The 16,879-nt window shown below is 38.2% G+C and overlaps 1 protein-coding gene across 1 annotated transcript; it reads left to right on the forward strand.

Moving 5' to 3' along the window:
• The first annotated feature begins 880 nt into the window (after positions 1-880).
• Positions 881-5,339, forward strand: NIPAL1 (NIPA like domain containing 1). Its single transcript, XM_018078949.1, is given in 6 exon segments — positions 881-901; positions 903-1,107; positions 2,152-2,208; positions 2,677-2,767; positions 4,453-4,613; positions 4,735-5,339. Coding segments are annotated over 6 exon segments (1,140 nt in total).
• The last annotated feature ends 11,540 nt before the right edge of the window (positions 5,340-16,879 follow it).

The raw sequence follows: 16,879 nt of genomic DNA on the forward strand, positions 1-16,879 counted from the left end.
TGTCATCACAGTGATGCTGATAATGCTTGGCTGGCTGAGAGTGTGAAGGTTCAGTCTCAGCTGAGGACCACCTGGTTCTGCAGCTCTGTTGCAGGGATAGCTGAGGGGACTGTCCCTTGTGGGGCTGTGATCTCCCTCCAGACAGGGCATGTTGAGGTTAGATGAAAATTTCTGTGACTTGCAATGAGGCTTTCACCTGAAAACTTGGATGGATTAAAAAAGATCTGGCTCGCACAGTACTCACAGAACAGTTTTAATGAAATGAATATAGACCTAGAGTTTACTCCCTGTATAGATTTTTCTTCCTTTTTTTTTTTTTTTTTTTTTTTTTTTTTGTTGTTGCTGTTGTTGTTTTTTGTTTGTTGTTTTCAATCTCAGCCAGAAAAGTAAAAGCAGAAGCCTGGAATAACAGGAGACTTACTTAACAGGGAGAGTCCGAAATCATGGATTTGGCTATATGTTTGTGTTTTGGGAATGTGGTCTCTGCACAACACAAAAGAACCCTTTCATCTTGAGGTTTAAGGTTAGCTTTTAAGATTTTAAGTAGAATTTTACACTGAAGATCATATTTTATTGTTGCATTCTTTGGTATTGCCCTAATTGCTTGACTGAACCAATGAAGTGCAAAATATATATGTCAAATAATGTATGCACCTGTGAACTGCAGGTTTGGGTAATGACTCAGGGCAGTATTGTGTATGTTGTGTGGATTTTGTGTGTTACTTGTACAATTAGAAAGGACAAGTGCTCTGGGAAGACATAGAAAGGAGTGAGCAGAGTGACATCAGGGTTTTTCCAGTGCTGTGCCTGGATCATTTGTCATCTTTTTTCTCCTCCCAGGTGCTGTGCTCTCTGTTGCTTGCTGTGACTCCTGCCAAGCATGGTGCCAGATCATCAACGTGTCTGAATCACACTCTCCTTTCCTCACCTCTATGGAAGGGACTGTCAATGAAACAAACTGGAGCGTTTCCGTGCCTGCTGGAAGCAGGTATCGCCTCTACATTGGCTTGGCTTTGGCAATAGGTTCCAGTATCTTTAATGGTTCTGGTTTCATACTGAAGAAAAAAGGACTTTTGAAACTGGCAGACAGAGGAGTCACCCGAGCTGGTAAGTGGTAGTGCCTGTGTTGCTCCTGCTGGAGACACAAACACCAAAACACAAAATCAAGGTTTGAATCACAGAATACATGTTTAAAACTGTTGCACTTGAATCAGAAATCCTGTCTTGGTGAGGGATGGAGATACAGTATTATTTCTCTGTGTGTGATTACAGGGACTAGGATTTCAGAATTCCTAGGGCTATGGGACCTGCAGTGCATATTAAATCCAGTGAGGTGATGATATTTCGTCATTGACAGTAGTTAGTTACCAAATAAAATACTCCATTCATCTTAGCCTTCAAAATGTCTTTCTTTTTCCATTTTTTTTCCTCCCTCATTTGAGATGAAAACTCTTAGGATGGTAACTAGGTTTAGGGGGGGGGGGGTTGGGTTTTGGTTTGGGTTGGGTTTTTTTTTAACTTAATGAGTTGTAGAAAGGATATTTATTAGATGAGTTTCTACAGTTGGTACAACTATCCCTATCAAAGTCAACAGATGAAGATCTAGAAAAAGAACAATTGGACTAATCTCATAATTCCCTTTACATGAATTTAAATACATAGCATTAGCAGTTTTTATTTTGTTTGTTGTGTTTATTGCAGTATACTGTTCCAGAAAATCTGGTTATTTGAAAAAGATGTATTACTGAATATTCAATATACTTATGTAAAAAAAATAATTAATGCATGCAGGGGCATTTTTAATTTCTTCTGATTTAAAGTAAAATTGCTGATGGTATGAACATATTGGTTTTGAGCTGGGACAGCACAATGAAGCATTTCTTAAGATCACCAACAATCTTTATGGACATTTTATTTTTGTTTGGAACTTTCCCTCCATGTGTATTTAGTCAATATCATTCTTCAGAAGTCCAAGTCACAAAACAGTAGAGTGATTAATAAAATGTCAGTCAAAATCAAGTATTCTTCATGTCACACCCAGATAACATGCTCTTTCAGTACTGTGTAGGTGCAAACGTGAAGTTGTACTTTTCTTTATTATAATAAGGTGATCTCTTTCTTCTAAGATGAGGTTATTTTTTCTGCTTTCAGGACAAGGTGGATATTCTTATTTGAAGGAAGGGCTTTGGTGGGCTGGACTGCTATCAAGTAAGTCACCTCTTTCTTCTCAGCCTGTATGTAAATGCTACATAAAGGAGATTGTTTTAAAGAGATTTATTCCCTATTTTTCACTCCCTTCACTTAAAAGAAATGTCCTTGCAATCACATTCAAGACAGGCCTTTCTGATTTGAGCCATTCCCTCAAATACTGCATTTGGTCTTTGGAACTTCTTGCAGAATAACCACCTTTTCCTTATTATCCTGTCAAAAACAATGGGATTCATCTGTCCAGCTTCTAGGAGTATTTAGGAGAAAAGTGTTTAGCTTTCTTCAGCCTTTATTATTTCCAGAAGAGGTTGTGCAGCTAATGTTGAAATGAAAATTTGCATATATAGTGTAAAAAAAATATTCTGTTTTATATTTGCTATCATAGCTGTCATACAAAATATTGACAGTAGTGTGCCTTTTATATCCCCTTCCCCTCCTAAGCTGATCCAAATGTTCTTTCTTCTACAGTGGGATTAGGAGAAGCTGTAAACTTTGCTGCCTATGCGTTTGCACCTGCAACCTTAGTTACCCCACTGGGTGCACTGAGTGTTCTCATAAGGTTGGTACCAACTGGGAGCAGACCTTGGCAAATGAACCATTTACTGTATGAGGGAAAAATACTGTCTTTGGCTGAAAGTAGAGAAAAGCAATATATGGACAAAGAATGCTTTTTATTCCTTTGTGGAAAGATCATCTGCTTATTTAGAACTGAGTTTTCTGGGTAGACAGAATTAGAAGTCTTGTTCCAAAGACCACTGAATGGCCTTTCACCTATATTATAAAGTATTTCTTGTCAGCGTATACCAGGTATACTGTTGATGCACAGTGATAGATGGTTGTAATTTATCTCTTCCTAGAGAACTGAACTGTTACCCTCTTCTTCAGTTGTACCAAAATGTTAAAAGAAAATATCGTATTCCCCCACTAAAATGTTTTCAAAAACATTTATTTTTATAGAAGGATAATTTCGTATTAAGGCACACTTTCGGTTTTGTTTTGTCTTTTCCAAGTCCTTAAGGAAAGAAGGCAAATAAAATTTTGGCTCTTTTGAAACATGAATGTTCTTCAGAAATTTATTATTTCTTAAGTATGAAGAAACAAATAACTTCCAAGTACTTAAGCACATACATTAATGTGGCTACCATAGCAGCAGAAAAGACATGGTCTATGCTTACAAAGAACTTTCTGGGAAATAATTTATTAGCAAAATGAAATTGTTGTCTTTTAAGTATAAAACCCTTATTTTTAAGATCTGAGTATACTGTATGAAACGTGTTTAAAACAACCTGGGCCACATATTAAAAAACCACAAAACAATAAGATGCTTGCAGCAATCTAATTGCTAAAACTGCAGCCATTCCATCATAGCAAAACTAATGTAACTCAGTTGTGCTGCAATCAGCATGTAGGTAGATGCAGATTAACTGGCTGCCCGGCTGCTGCTTTGCAAAACAGCATGAGTTTTATTACCCCTCCTTTGATGAGGATAGCAATCTTTTTAATTTTCATGAAGCAGAGAGGTCGCGAGAACTTCATGTCAGTGAACTTGTTACCTTTGTGTGAAAAAAATGTCTGTGTTTTGATCAGTGGGTTGAAAAACTATTTGGGAGCGCGTCCACACACCATTGTGCCCGAGGTTATGCTCTAACAGGCTAATTGTGCCCTGTGAGGTGGTCTCATTTAGGCCATGTTATTGTCCTTAGGTTAAATATTGAACACCTTAGAGATCCTGGGGTCAGCTCTCTTCAAAGGGGGAGACGTGCCCTCTCTGTGGTTTGGGGGGAGTCCTGACAAGCCAGGCAGAAACTGTGCCTCGGTGGGGGAGTCCGGGGAGGGATGAGAAACAGTTTCCAAAACTCACGTGAATTGGTTCTAATGGCAAATGAAGTGCTTTAATCTATTTTTTAATGAAAAAATCCAGCTTGTGTAGTTAAGCTACAGGTATGGGAGAGTGCATACTCCTGGCCCAGGCAATCAGGAATGAGAAGTTCCTTGAGCACTTTGTACTCTTTGCAACCTGGAGGGAAGCGATCAGGGTTGTTAACATCCCTAAAACCTGACCTGACCTCCTTGGTCATGACCAACCTTATTGCAAAACTCCTGACAATTTGATTGTTTCAGGCTGGTTGATCATATATCCAAATTGAAATGAGGTTTTGAGTTACTGTCATGCTACACAGACAGATTTTGAATGTCTTGTGTGGCTGGTGGAGCTGAATCTTTTATTTATTTTTTACCAAACAGTGCTATATTGTCATCCTATTTTTTAAATGAGAAGCTGAATATTCACGGAAAGCTGGGCTGTGTACTGAGCATTTTGGGGTCAACGGTCATGGTTATTCACGCCCCAGAGGAGGAAGAGGTCACCTCACTAGATGAAATGGAAAGAAAGCTGCAAGATCCAGGTCTGTATGCTATCGCAGTGAATGTGTGCTACAGTTCATAGAGAAGTGTTCAGGACTTGAATGTAGTTCTGGTATTTTGTCTCATGTGCATTACTCTTCTTCCCTTTCCTCTTTCTTACAGGATTTGTCACATTTGCTGTTCTCATAACAGTTGTTGCCATTGTCCTGATTTTTGTTGTGGCTCCAAAGAGAGGTCAGACAAACATATTGATCTACATTTTAATTTGCTCGCTCATTGGTGCCTTCTCTGTCTCATCTGTGAAAGGCCTGGGCATTGCCATTAAACAAATGCTGGAGCAGAAGCCAGTTTATCGGCATCCGCTGGTGTACATTTTGGTGGGCATCTTGGTGCTCTCAGTCAGCACTCAGATCAACTATCTCAACAAAGCACTGGACGTGTTCAATACATCTCTAGTGACACCTATTTATTACGTGTGTTTCACTACGACAGTTCTGACATGCTCCATCATCTTGTTCAAGGAGTGGAATAGTATGCAACTGGGTGATATCATTGGAACCCTGAGTGGATTCTGCAGTATCCTTATTGGCATTTTCCTATTGCATGCTTTCAAAAATACTAACATCACTTGGAATCAGTTGATGTCCACTGTTGCCAAAGAATCATCACTACCACACCGTAGATACGAAACCCGTGACACTTTACTAGAGAGCATGGAAGATCCAGCTTTGGCATATGAGGAGGACGACATTTTATTCAGTCAATGAAACTCTCTAAGCAGTGCTCATCATCAAAGAATCATGAGTTGCCAACTAAGACTACCCATGTTTACTAAACTTTTTTTTTTCTGCAGTCCTCTGGAAAATGGTTTGTGAGGCCTGTTAAGTGCGGGCCGCTCCTCTGTGTGTCAGCTGTTGGCAGTAATGAATGAAATGAAAATGTTCAGTAATTAATATGACAGACAGAAACAGGAGGGTGATTGTATGTTAGACAATGAAAAACATTGTCCTTTTTTTTATGCAGCATCTCCTATTGGAGAATTTTAGCAAAAAATTAATAGTCTTTGTAAGCCACATTTACAAAATGCAATTTTCTTGTAATGATAAAGAGTAATACTTGCTGAAGTGACAAGTAGTCTGCTATTATCTTGGTGATGGCCTTAATATTTCAGGCTTTCTTTATGTTTATATAATTTATTGCCAAGCAAGCATATCGATATTCTACATGAAGGATATTTATTGGAGACACAATATGAAGAAAACAGTGTTTAACCCTTTTAGCCTTTAATATGAAATTTTATACAAGTTTTTTCCATTTTGGTCACCTACAAAAACCTTGAATAGATGTCATGAAAAGAATTTATCAAATACAGTTTTTGGTAACCTGTCTCCTTCAAAATCCTTTTCTACCCAAGGAATCCTGAGTGGATTGCAAATCCCTGAATATGCCTGTACCTTTTTATTTAAGATCAAGTTCAAGAAAAAGAAAATTCATTAGAGACCTGAAAACACTTACTATTGGCTTAAAAATTACATGAAATGAAAGAATAAAGTATTCAAAGGCAGAAGAGAAACAGAATGCACAATTAAGAATTTCTACTCTGTTTTATATTACTTTGAGGTTTAAGAAGGGACTTCGCTTATTTCCGTACATTTTCCTAATATTGCCAATTAAAACTCAGTTAAGCTTTTCAATTTTTTTCTCATTTTTCTGGAACACTGTCATTCTTTATTAATAATAAAGATATTTTATATTCTGTTAGAATCCATCTTACAGACCATGTGCTATTTCTAAAAATACTAGGATGGACTGTAAACAAGGGGTGAAAAATATCAAAACATCTTTTTTTTTAGTTTGGCGTTTTCATCATTTCTAAAAATGAGTTTTCACCTCTATTAAATGTTTAGCAATATGATAATCTACCAGAGACCTAGAAGACTGGTATCTGTACCACAGAATGCTCCTCAATTCTGGTCACTGATCTTTATCTCACAAAACCAGCTTGCAGAGTGGCTGATTTACTCATTACAATCCCCTTTGTTTTCCACTTTGTGAGCAAGAAAGTAGCTTCATCTATCGGATGTATGGGTCATTATGAGCTCACCAGAAAGTTAATAGTTCCAATCTTTGGAATCTTAAGTGTGAGTCTAGAACATTTTCCAGAAGTTACTAGCACTTCAGCAGTTAAAAACTGATTTTAATCATTTATATATGCCAAGCAGAACTCCCTCATGAAGCAGACTGTAGGTTCTCCGATGTTCAAAAAGTGTAGTAGAAGAGGACAGTTTGGATGGATAACAAATTATTCCACCAAAGAAAGCTCATAATTTAGATGTAAGAACAGAAGGGTTGCTGCTGATATTTCATATGTTTGCGTTGTGCAAACTTTCAGTACTTCCTTTTTTGAAAGATACTCATGAAACATCTCACTTGTTAATTATTTTTGATGATGCTTTAGAAGCTATCAAATACTAGAAAGCAACAGTAGGGATACTAGCTTAAAGTTATTTCTAAATTATAAGCACTTTTTTTTCACTTGGCTAGGTTTGTAGTTGACACGCCTACAGGAAGAAGTAGAAATTGTATCAATCCCCTGCACCTTCTTTCTAAACTCTCATTTTTATGATGAAGAGCATATATGGAAAATGTGTTACTGAAAAGTGTGTCCAGTTCTTCTTCTCATGGTAGTTTATAAAATATTGCAGGTAGTCTTGGTGTAAAGAGAAGCTCAGATAATGTCATTATGCAATGGGTCTTCAGTTGCCACCTGTGATTACCTAATTTGAGATTACATTCCATAGCGCAGGAGATGGCAGCATTGCTACCCAGCAAAAGAGACATTTTCTCAAAAAATGTACTTGCCTTGAAAGTATAATGATAGTCCATACAGCTTTGGAATATTTTTCAGATTCTTGGGTGATGAGACTTGCAGTAATTCTTTGCTGTTAAAATGCATGTGTCAAAGAAGCTTTAGGGAAGAAAATCTACAAACAGAGTTTCATTACTTCTTAGTTAATGTAGATGATACTGTGGCTTTATTGGCCAGATTCAAGCTTCAAAATCTTTGTTAAAAACAGGTAATGCAAGTAATAAAAAGACTGAAGATGGGGTTTTTATTACAGTTTGTCTGTTAACAAAAATTTGAATTGCTTTTCATTGTGAATTACTCCATTTAAAGAATAACTGAAGAAAATATTTACACTAAAAAGAGAAAAATAATCCCTTTCCATAGCTCGTGGTCCCTTTATTTGCTTATACAGTCATCACTGTGGTATGACCAAATGGGTTATTATTAAGAAAAAGTAACCAGTCCAGTTCCTGAATGAATGTATTGGCATTTTTTAAAGACAGGTAATATAATTCCTTTGAGAAGGGTCTGGACATTCTTTATACCAACTGTTGTACCAAGCAAAAATTCTGTTATTTTCTACTGGACCTGTCTATCTGCTTTTATACATAAAAAACAACTACTAGTAAAAGAATGCTATGTTCTTACAATGTCAGAAAACCAAGTTAATGCTTATTTTCATGGTGTACAGGAAGTCTGTCATGTTAAGAAGTAAATTACTGATTAAGTTTTTGTATAAAAAACATTTGCTGTAAGAGATGTTATTTTTTAAGTGTTTATATTTAGTTTGGAATAACTTTGATTTTTTAGTGAAATTATGCTAATATTTCTCTTGTAATAAATTATTCATGGCTTATATACTAAATTATCTGTATTTTTTAAACAAGGGATAAAAAAAAGTGTAATTCATATTTTTAAACTGGAGAAGAAAACCTGAAGCTGTTGTATTAGGCATCTCTTTCTCACAGGCAGTCACAATGGAGAGTATTTCAGCGAGTTGTCAGGTTTTCCAGGCAGTGAAATGAAGGATATTATGTAAAGTAATTAGAAGTGTTTTGGTAAGTAGGGCGAATGATTAAGAACAAGAACAAAGAAGCCTCAGAGACAATACATTGCTATCAAAATTATGGCTTTTAAATGCTGATACAAAACAAATCTTGGCAGCTGCTCATTAATTACCATACCTCCGGACAAATTAATGGGTAATTAAGTTCCTTACAAAGCTGCACTGACTAAATGTAGGTAGGTCAAGAAGATTTGAATAGGTTAAATAATCTGTCTGAGTTTAGAAGGAGATACACCAGTTGTTAATTTCTATAGAAATCTGTTCTCCCATCTTCCTCTAGCTGCCTTTCCAGCCACACTTGAAAGAGCTGTGATGTAAAAAATTTTCATCCCAAAGAATACAGATTCAAAACCTCAACCTCTGCTCATCAGAGTTGCATCCTGGAGCTATATGAGGAATTACATACTTCTAGAGAACATCGTTCTCTCGCTATTTAAATTCCTGCAAAATAAAACTGGCAAGTGTGTTAGAAACCATCCTTCCAGCAAAGCAGGTTTCCCATAGCTGACTCCTTTCTGGCAGATTTTAAAATGATGCTGAGGTTCAGAACAAGACTGGGAGGCTGAGCAGGATCCAGGCTGGTGGTGCATCGGGGAGGAGTGCTAGTGGTGACGTGCCTTAGTGTCTGCAGGGCCTCCCTGTTTGTGAAGCTTTAGAGTGGCAGGAGACAGGGGAGTTGGTCTGAAAACTAAGTAGGACTGGAGAGAAATGTCACCAGACCTGTACACGCAAATTATTGATCTGCATTGCTCCTCGGGAGTACCTAAACAAGGAAAGTAATTTCACTTTCTGAAAATACATTTCAGTTTGTCAACAGTGTGGGGTTTTTATAGAGATATATCCTAAGTGCTGGCTCAGAGAATCTCAGAATTCTGCCTTTTTTCCTCCCATCCATAACACAGACTTGCTCAGGTTTTCTGGTGTTTGATCAGGAAGCATCAGCTAAATTTTTATGAATGCTCAGCACTCCTACAGCCTTTGACCAGATGTTTCCTTTATGGAGGTGTTATAGTGTCTCCTTCTAACCTTTACTGCTCTTCTAGGTCTCATTTTTATCACACAAAATTTTGTTCTAAAAAAACAGCAGACATCTCTTTGTGGTCAGTGACAAGGGTGGCTCTCACTTTTCACCCATTTTTGCCTGTTTGAATATGGTTAGAATTTGACCTAAGCTCACAGATGCCATGTGGACTAAGGTGGCCTACTCAGTCTTTAATTATGGGTGTAGCTGTTCCGGGAAGTAATTACACTGTAGATACCTGACCTTTGTCCTGTAGACCTTTCTTGCTGACAATTAAGCACCAGTTTCACTGAAACATGTTCTAGTGCATTTTCATTTGTTTACTGCCAGCGTGATGATAGCAGCTATTAAATTTATCTGAATATTAATAACAGCCTGCTCATAATTTTCCCAGAGCCACCTACAGAAAGATTTTATTGAGAAGTGGAAGCCTGGTAGGCAAGCATTATTGGCTCATAAAAATACAATGTCAATTTAGAAACAAGGAAATGATATCACTAATTTATACATAAAATTTAGTATAAAATGCACACAGAAACCAATACTGAAAGCTATGCACTTAAAGTGATTTCTGTTTAAATGAATGATTTAGATTGTTTATGTTGGAAGAAAATATATTGATACCATCTGTAAGACTGACAGGATGGTTGTTATTGTCATCTTTTGAGTGTATATTGATAGGACACCATGGGCAGGAAAACCAGCAGCAATAATTAATCTTCTTTTAACAGGATCCATTTTTCCAACCACTTGTTCCACACAAATACTACTGTTACTGCCCATTTTCACAGATATAATATCTGGGACATTGTTACCAAAGCAACACAGAAAGAAATGTTCATCACATTTGAGGCAAAAGTTTTTGTAGGGGCACTAAAGCAATTTTTTTTGCCCATGCTTATAGGAGCTAACCTCCCAGATAAGATGAAATTATGTGTCTAATGCAGGCCTTTATAGGGCAACACTTTAAAAGGTTACTAGTCTGACCCCTACACACTGAAAAACTCTGTGCACATTTTCTCAGTATTAACATTCCTGAGCCCACAACAGATGGGCAGGTCTCAGGGAAAGCATAATGCTTTATCATTTTAAAGCACCTTTAGCACCTTTTAAAGGAGGTCACTTGAAATAAATAATCTCTTTGCCTCATTTTCTCATTTTGGTGCAGGCACAGAAACATGGGAGGCTACTGAATAAGGAACATATGAAATACCAGCACAAAATAACCTGTAGTGGCAGTTGTGTGGGCTCTGAATAATTAGGTTGTGTTCCCATCACCTCTTCACAGTTTCCCCAGAAGAGTGAGTACCTGTCCTAGAGCCACACCACTGATCTCCACTTTTTGGCAACAGTGAGCCGTTCGGGTCCGTTATTCTCAGGCTGGACCTGACAGCCCCTTGGTCTCTTACTGTGTTTTCTGACTCATTTGGATGAGTCCAAACCCCTGATACTGATCTTATCCTTTTGGAGAACAGTGCCACCATGGTACAGGACAGACCTTTGAAAAACAAGTATTTAGTTATGAACTGCTAGGGTGTTGTAAGCCTGAGGTTAGAAACAGGAGGCAAAACCAAAGGGAAAGGTAAGCAGCATGGCTGTGCTGATCTCATGATTTGTAGCCACAAGATAGATGTCCCCACCATCTCCTGCTCTGAGCCACTCACTGCCTTTCAAGTTCATCTGCCTCCTAAGTGAGCTGATTCATTCTACTAATCCTGCAGAAAAAACAGCCAATAAAACTCAAAAGTGGAGAGCTTTGTGCTGGGCTTGCAGGAGGAAAGAAGGAAGGAGACAAACTCTCTGGGTAGCAGTCAGTCATTTGATCAGCTCAGCTATAAAATATGGCATGTCCTCTGAGGGAAGACTGTGAGGGCAGAGCTATGTTTCTCTGGCCAGTGCTTGTCAGAATACAGTGTGCTTTCTTTCCCCACTTTGGCTGCTGCTATCACTAACGAGAAAAACCACTTCCCTGCTAGAGCAGCATGCATCACACTTCCTGACCACCCTCCCTGCATCCTGCCCTCCCTGCGTCTTGCCTCACGTCCTCAGCCACAGCTGCCTCAAGAGCTCATCACCAGCTCCTGGTTCTGTCCCTAGGAACCTTCTGTCTCCACTCTGCTAAATCAGAAGCCACCCTCTTCATTTCTGGCCTATACAATGCTTTTATATGAAGAAATATAAAGTGTGTGCTTGCTTGTATATACAAAACACAATCTGTACACTTTCGCTAGAAATATGAGTTGAGAAAAAAGCATTTAAAGTATTTAAAGGAGAAATTTGAATGGAAAGGAGATGGTTATTATATAACATATAACCACTCCCAACATCAGAGTACAAGATATGCTGAAGAAAATGCAAAGGAGAAAGAGGAATAACATGAAACAAATATAAGTGTGAAAAGGATCCTAATTGAAGTTATCTAGCTCTCTAAAATACCGAGGTATTTTGGACCAGAGGTTTTATTTCAGGCACGTCTTCATGATTGCTATAGTTTTGCAAAGTGTTTACACACATACACTCCATTGTAAAACACGAAGTATAGAAAGCTGGATTTGCACATGGCTCAGAACCCAGTTATTCACATGGTCCTCAAACACCCTTATGTTGCTTGTGAAATTACTGAGTCTAGGGCTTAACTCTGAATTCCCAGCAGATTCTAGATTCCCTGTCCATTTCTGGGATGCCAAACACTGCTGAAAGCCTGCCCGGTCAACCTGTGTGCCTCATACATAGCTGAACACTTTCAAACATGTCCCTAAATTGTCTCACATCTTGTTCTATGTGCCTGCATTTGCAGAGGTTGTTTTAGGCTTTTTTCTTTCTGTGTAGGGAGATTGAAATAGATGCCCACTCTCTTACCCATGTTGGTCTCTCGCCTTCCACCAGTGGGGATCATTCTGTTCAAGGATAATGTATTCTTCTGACTTCTTTAGAGGTAATCTGAAGGCCCTCTAGCAAAAACATCATAGAGTGCAATAACTCTGGGTTTCTTGGTGTAGTCTTCCAAGGCCTCGGCAGGTAGAGGCGGTAACGGCTTGTTCTTAAACTGCAATTGCCTCTTGTGCTAGTGAAAAATAAAAGTATCTTTCATAACTAGTCTTTTCTCTCTACTACTGTTTGCTTAATTCCCCTGCTATTATACTCTCTCAGTAAATAAGAGGAACTCATCATGGTTGTTACTTCCTCTTGTTGGTGCAGAAAAGAAAATTATAATGGAAAGTACAGTGAATAATAAATAAGCTATCTACCTAATGGGGGTGACTTCTACACAGTAGGAATGCTGGGACAACTCCTCAGCTGGTGTTAAAGCAGAGCAGCATTAAAGTTACAATGTCTGGAAATTCAGTCATTTGTCTGGAGAATCAACACAGAGGACACTGCAGACTTTCTTAGCAAGTTATCAGAAACTTAGCAAGTTTTCTTTTGCATCAGGGGAGGTTCTAGCTTAGCACTTAGTTATGATTTGAAGACTCAGATTAATTGAACTAAGATCTAGTAAAACTGAGGTGAACATTTCACATACCAGCTGAGCAAGGCAAGCTTGCATCTGCCCATCAAGGCAGTCCCACCCTTGCCATCTCTGTGACCCAAAACAAAAAGTAGGAGAAGGAACCACCTTCTTCATGACAGCAAGCTTGGGAAACCTCACCATGACCCTGTATTTACATCAGTATGAATCTTCAGTTACTTTTACTCTGTAATTTTTATGCAACAAAGTACCTTATGTGCTCAAGAGTTAGTTCCTCCCCTGCTTGCCCTGGTACTGAGCCAGTGTATGTCAAATCAGCTCAATTCTCCCTTTTCACCTCCCAAAACATTACTTACCCTGCACTTCCAAGTACATGCATAGGAAACGTCTGGTTGTGAGGCTGAGTAATGGGTCTCCAGGCCAGTGTCAGGATCCAGGTTCACTTTTGTTCTCTTTGCTCTGCTTTTGACAAACATGAAGCATTTATGTGAATGCATATCTATAAATATTCACATAAAAATATCCAAGGATATACATGCCTTCCTTCATTAAGGATATGCAGAGTACAGTGTCTTTAAACTTCTGCATATTTAATTCCCACTGAAAATAGAGGGATTTTAAGAAGTCCTTTATGTATAGATATTCTGATCATCATAATCACTGAACAGATTAAGCATTTCACATACCTTTCTTGCACTGTGCAGCAGCAGCAGCAGAAAACAGACTGGATGGTGTGATCTGTGAACAAGAACATTTTCCATATTTTCCGTGTTTCTGTTTGTTTGTTCACAGAATGTACAGAATTAAGAATACCCTATGTGCTTAGCCCCACTATTAGCTCTGTCTTCCTGTGAGATATCTAGCAAATATTAAGGCTGAATTTGGAGCCACCAAAGACAGCAGAGTTTTTCTACTACCCACTGTCTTCCTTACAATGTCTTAGCAATTATGAGGCCACATGTATGAGTTAAATCATCTTACTAAATCAGCAAAAATAAAATAAAAAAGAGACCTTGTCAGCCAGATTAGTACTGATCTGACTGATCACACCACCCTGCACAAGCTCCATCCAGTGCAATGAGGGGGATAAGAATCTCATCAGGGACAGAAAGTGGAGAACTGTCTGCTTCAGCACTGACATAGTTTTTAGATCATTCAAGCCAAATACAAAATAACACTTGTATGACAAGCTTTTCTTTATTGCACGGTTTATTGCAGGAGACATACTTCATTCAGTTCTTTGAAATAAAACTGATTTTCTGTTGCTGACATTAATATAATAAGTGCATTAGCCCAGGTTTAAAGTGCTGACAGATATATGCTTTGCTCTTACATATCAAGTATCTTATAATCCTGAGAAAAATACACTGGATACATCATCACAGACATCAAACATTTAAAGAGAAACCAATCCAATATATCTTGTATGTGCAGCAGGAAGGACATGATATTAAATAGGTCAGAAGGCATTAAGAAGATCTGAATGAGGAAAATAAATGGTTCACATCTCTCTGGACTTCTGCTACTCAGACTGAGACCTACTTTCCACAATCTGTGTTCACACAGCAGTTTGAGCCAAGTTGTAGCAGTTATGGTCCCATACTCTTTCCCTCTACACTGTTGTTCATCTCATTTCAACATGAGCAAGACAGGATGCTAAACCAGCAGGTAATCCCTTCCTGCTGGCTCAGCTCCCTGAACTGTCTCACCATCATGCATTGCCATGGGCGGGTGGGAGGTCAACAGCATCAGCAGGACAGGCTCAAGCTCTTGTATGCAATGTACAGTCTCTTAAGAAGCATGAGAGTCAAGGCTGGAGAGACAAGATTCCTCTCATATTCAGTTGTACTAACAGAAAATAAACTTTATATCCCACTCCAGTGTGTCCAATTTTTCTCTGCCACAGAGATCGTAGTTTGCAGAGGCCTCAGAAAGTTACTTGAAATAGGCTTCCCAAGGTTTCAGAATTTTGCTGCTTTGTATTTCACATATTTCTTTGTGTGGTCCCATTAGTCTCTTCCACTTTATTTGGTTTTGCCTTCTGGCATTTTTGTGTTGTCGATCCCTATGACCTAATCCAGCCTGGAATAAATAGAGTGTCTCTTCGGATGCCTTGTGAAACTTTTTGCCAGTGCCTGTTACCAACTGAAAAACCAAGTGTGGTGAGAGTATGCATCCTAGCATTCAAAACATTAAGCAACCTTACTACATGATGAAAATGTAATTATTTTCTCTATTTAAGTATGTAACTTAGCAAATCTTGCACAAATAAAAGAAGTGAAAATGTCAGATATCAGACTGATAAGACCAATTCCAGTTCTTAGTTGGAAGAGACCCGTCTCATAAGTGTTTTGTTTAGGACTGTCTTTAAAGCCATGGCGCAGTTTCCCTTAGACTGTTGCATCCTGTGATGAACCTATCATGTGGGAAACTGGTGGGCCTACAGTAATCAGAAGACACCATCAGTTTTTTTATCAAGTTCCCACTGACAGCTCTGCAAAATGCAGAAATTTAAAATACCACAGCCAGCTGACAGGGACAATTTTCTTCAAAGAAACCAGGCTTAAAAGATATGGGCAATGCAGTTTATTTGCTGCATAATTTTCCAGTGTACATCAAACTGTCCCTCAGCTGTTTAAAACTGTGTTTCATAAACAGTGAACCCTGTGGGTGAAAAAATTCTTGGGTTTGTTTACTTCAGCCAGTGACATGAAGTTTAATCAATGTTTATGAAGCATTCAGTTATTTGCAAAAAGGAATATGCATTTGAAAGCTTGTTTGTTTCTTCTAATTGAAACTGAAAGCTAGTCCCATAAGAAGAGAGAAGGCATAGTGAAAACACATCCTGGCCTAATACAGTCCCACAACACCCACAGTATGCTTTGGGCTGATAACATTGTCTGTATATGTGGCCAATTCCCACACTTATATACATACTTACATACATACAATCTTCAGTAGTAACTCACTCTAATTGGCAGCTTCGGAGAAGTAGCATCAAAGGTAAAAGCAACAAGTTTAGAGATCAATTTTTATAATTTGGATTTTATCATTTTATTATTTCACAGGTTTCTTGACTTTTCTTTTTCTGAATCACTGTTTGTCAAAGCACTACTAACGTTGAAAGTGCTGTAGTCCATGTCTAAGGCTTGCACTCTTCTAGCATGTTTTGCAAGAAACTCTTGCTCTTGCAGTGAAGCAGCACATTAATTGTGTTCAACACTACAAACTCAGCTTCACCCATCAAACCCAGATCTTTGCTGTAACACATGGTGTGCCTCCTGATCTGGTCTGTCAATTTTCAACAGTACTAGAAAAATCAATAATCTGATAGAAAGCCACACCACAGTTTGCTTCTAAAAACAACTTAAAATACAACCTTTCAGCTTTTCATGTGTGCAAGCTGAGGCTTTGTTTTTTCTGAGTTAAGTCTGCACTGGAGGAAAGAGAGCTTTAGTTCTACCAAACTTTTTACACATGTCTATGCAGTTCCTGCTCTTAAGAACTGTATGTGGAAACATCTGTCAGTATGTAAAAGTAGTAGTTGTTTTGTTGAATCCATCGTACAATGGACTAATATTTGTGCATTAATTTTGAAAGTCAAGACAAGAAGTCTGAACAGAGATCACCTTAGCAGTGCAGAAAACAGGTTTGTATTTTTACGGTAATATTTAAATACTTCAATTGCTAAGTACATTGCTGTTGTACAAAACAAAACTGCAAGATCAAAATATGCAGCCAAGTTTACTTACAGGTAGAAAGAATCATGTCTGGTTATCTGTTTACATTCAAATGAAAATGGAAACCTCTCTTCATGAGCTGTGCCAGTGAAACAGACCAAGTTGAGCTCTTTGCTCTGATATAAAACATGGTAAACCACAAGTATTGCTTGACCATGCCTAC

This window comes from Manacus vitellinus, unplaced genomic scaffold (genome assembly GCF_001715985.3).
Source record: "Manacus vitellinus isolate BGI_N305 unplaced genomic scaffold, ASM171598v3 scaffold_0_pilon, whole genome shotgun sequence".
Taxonomy (NCBI): Eukaryota; Metazoa; Chordata; class Aves; order Passeriformes; family Pipridae; genus Manacus; species Manacus vitellinus.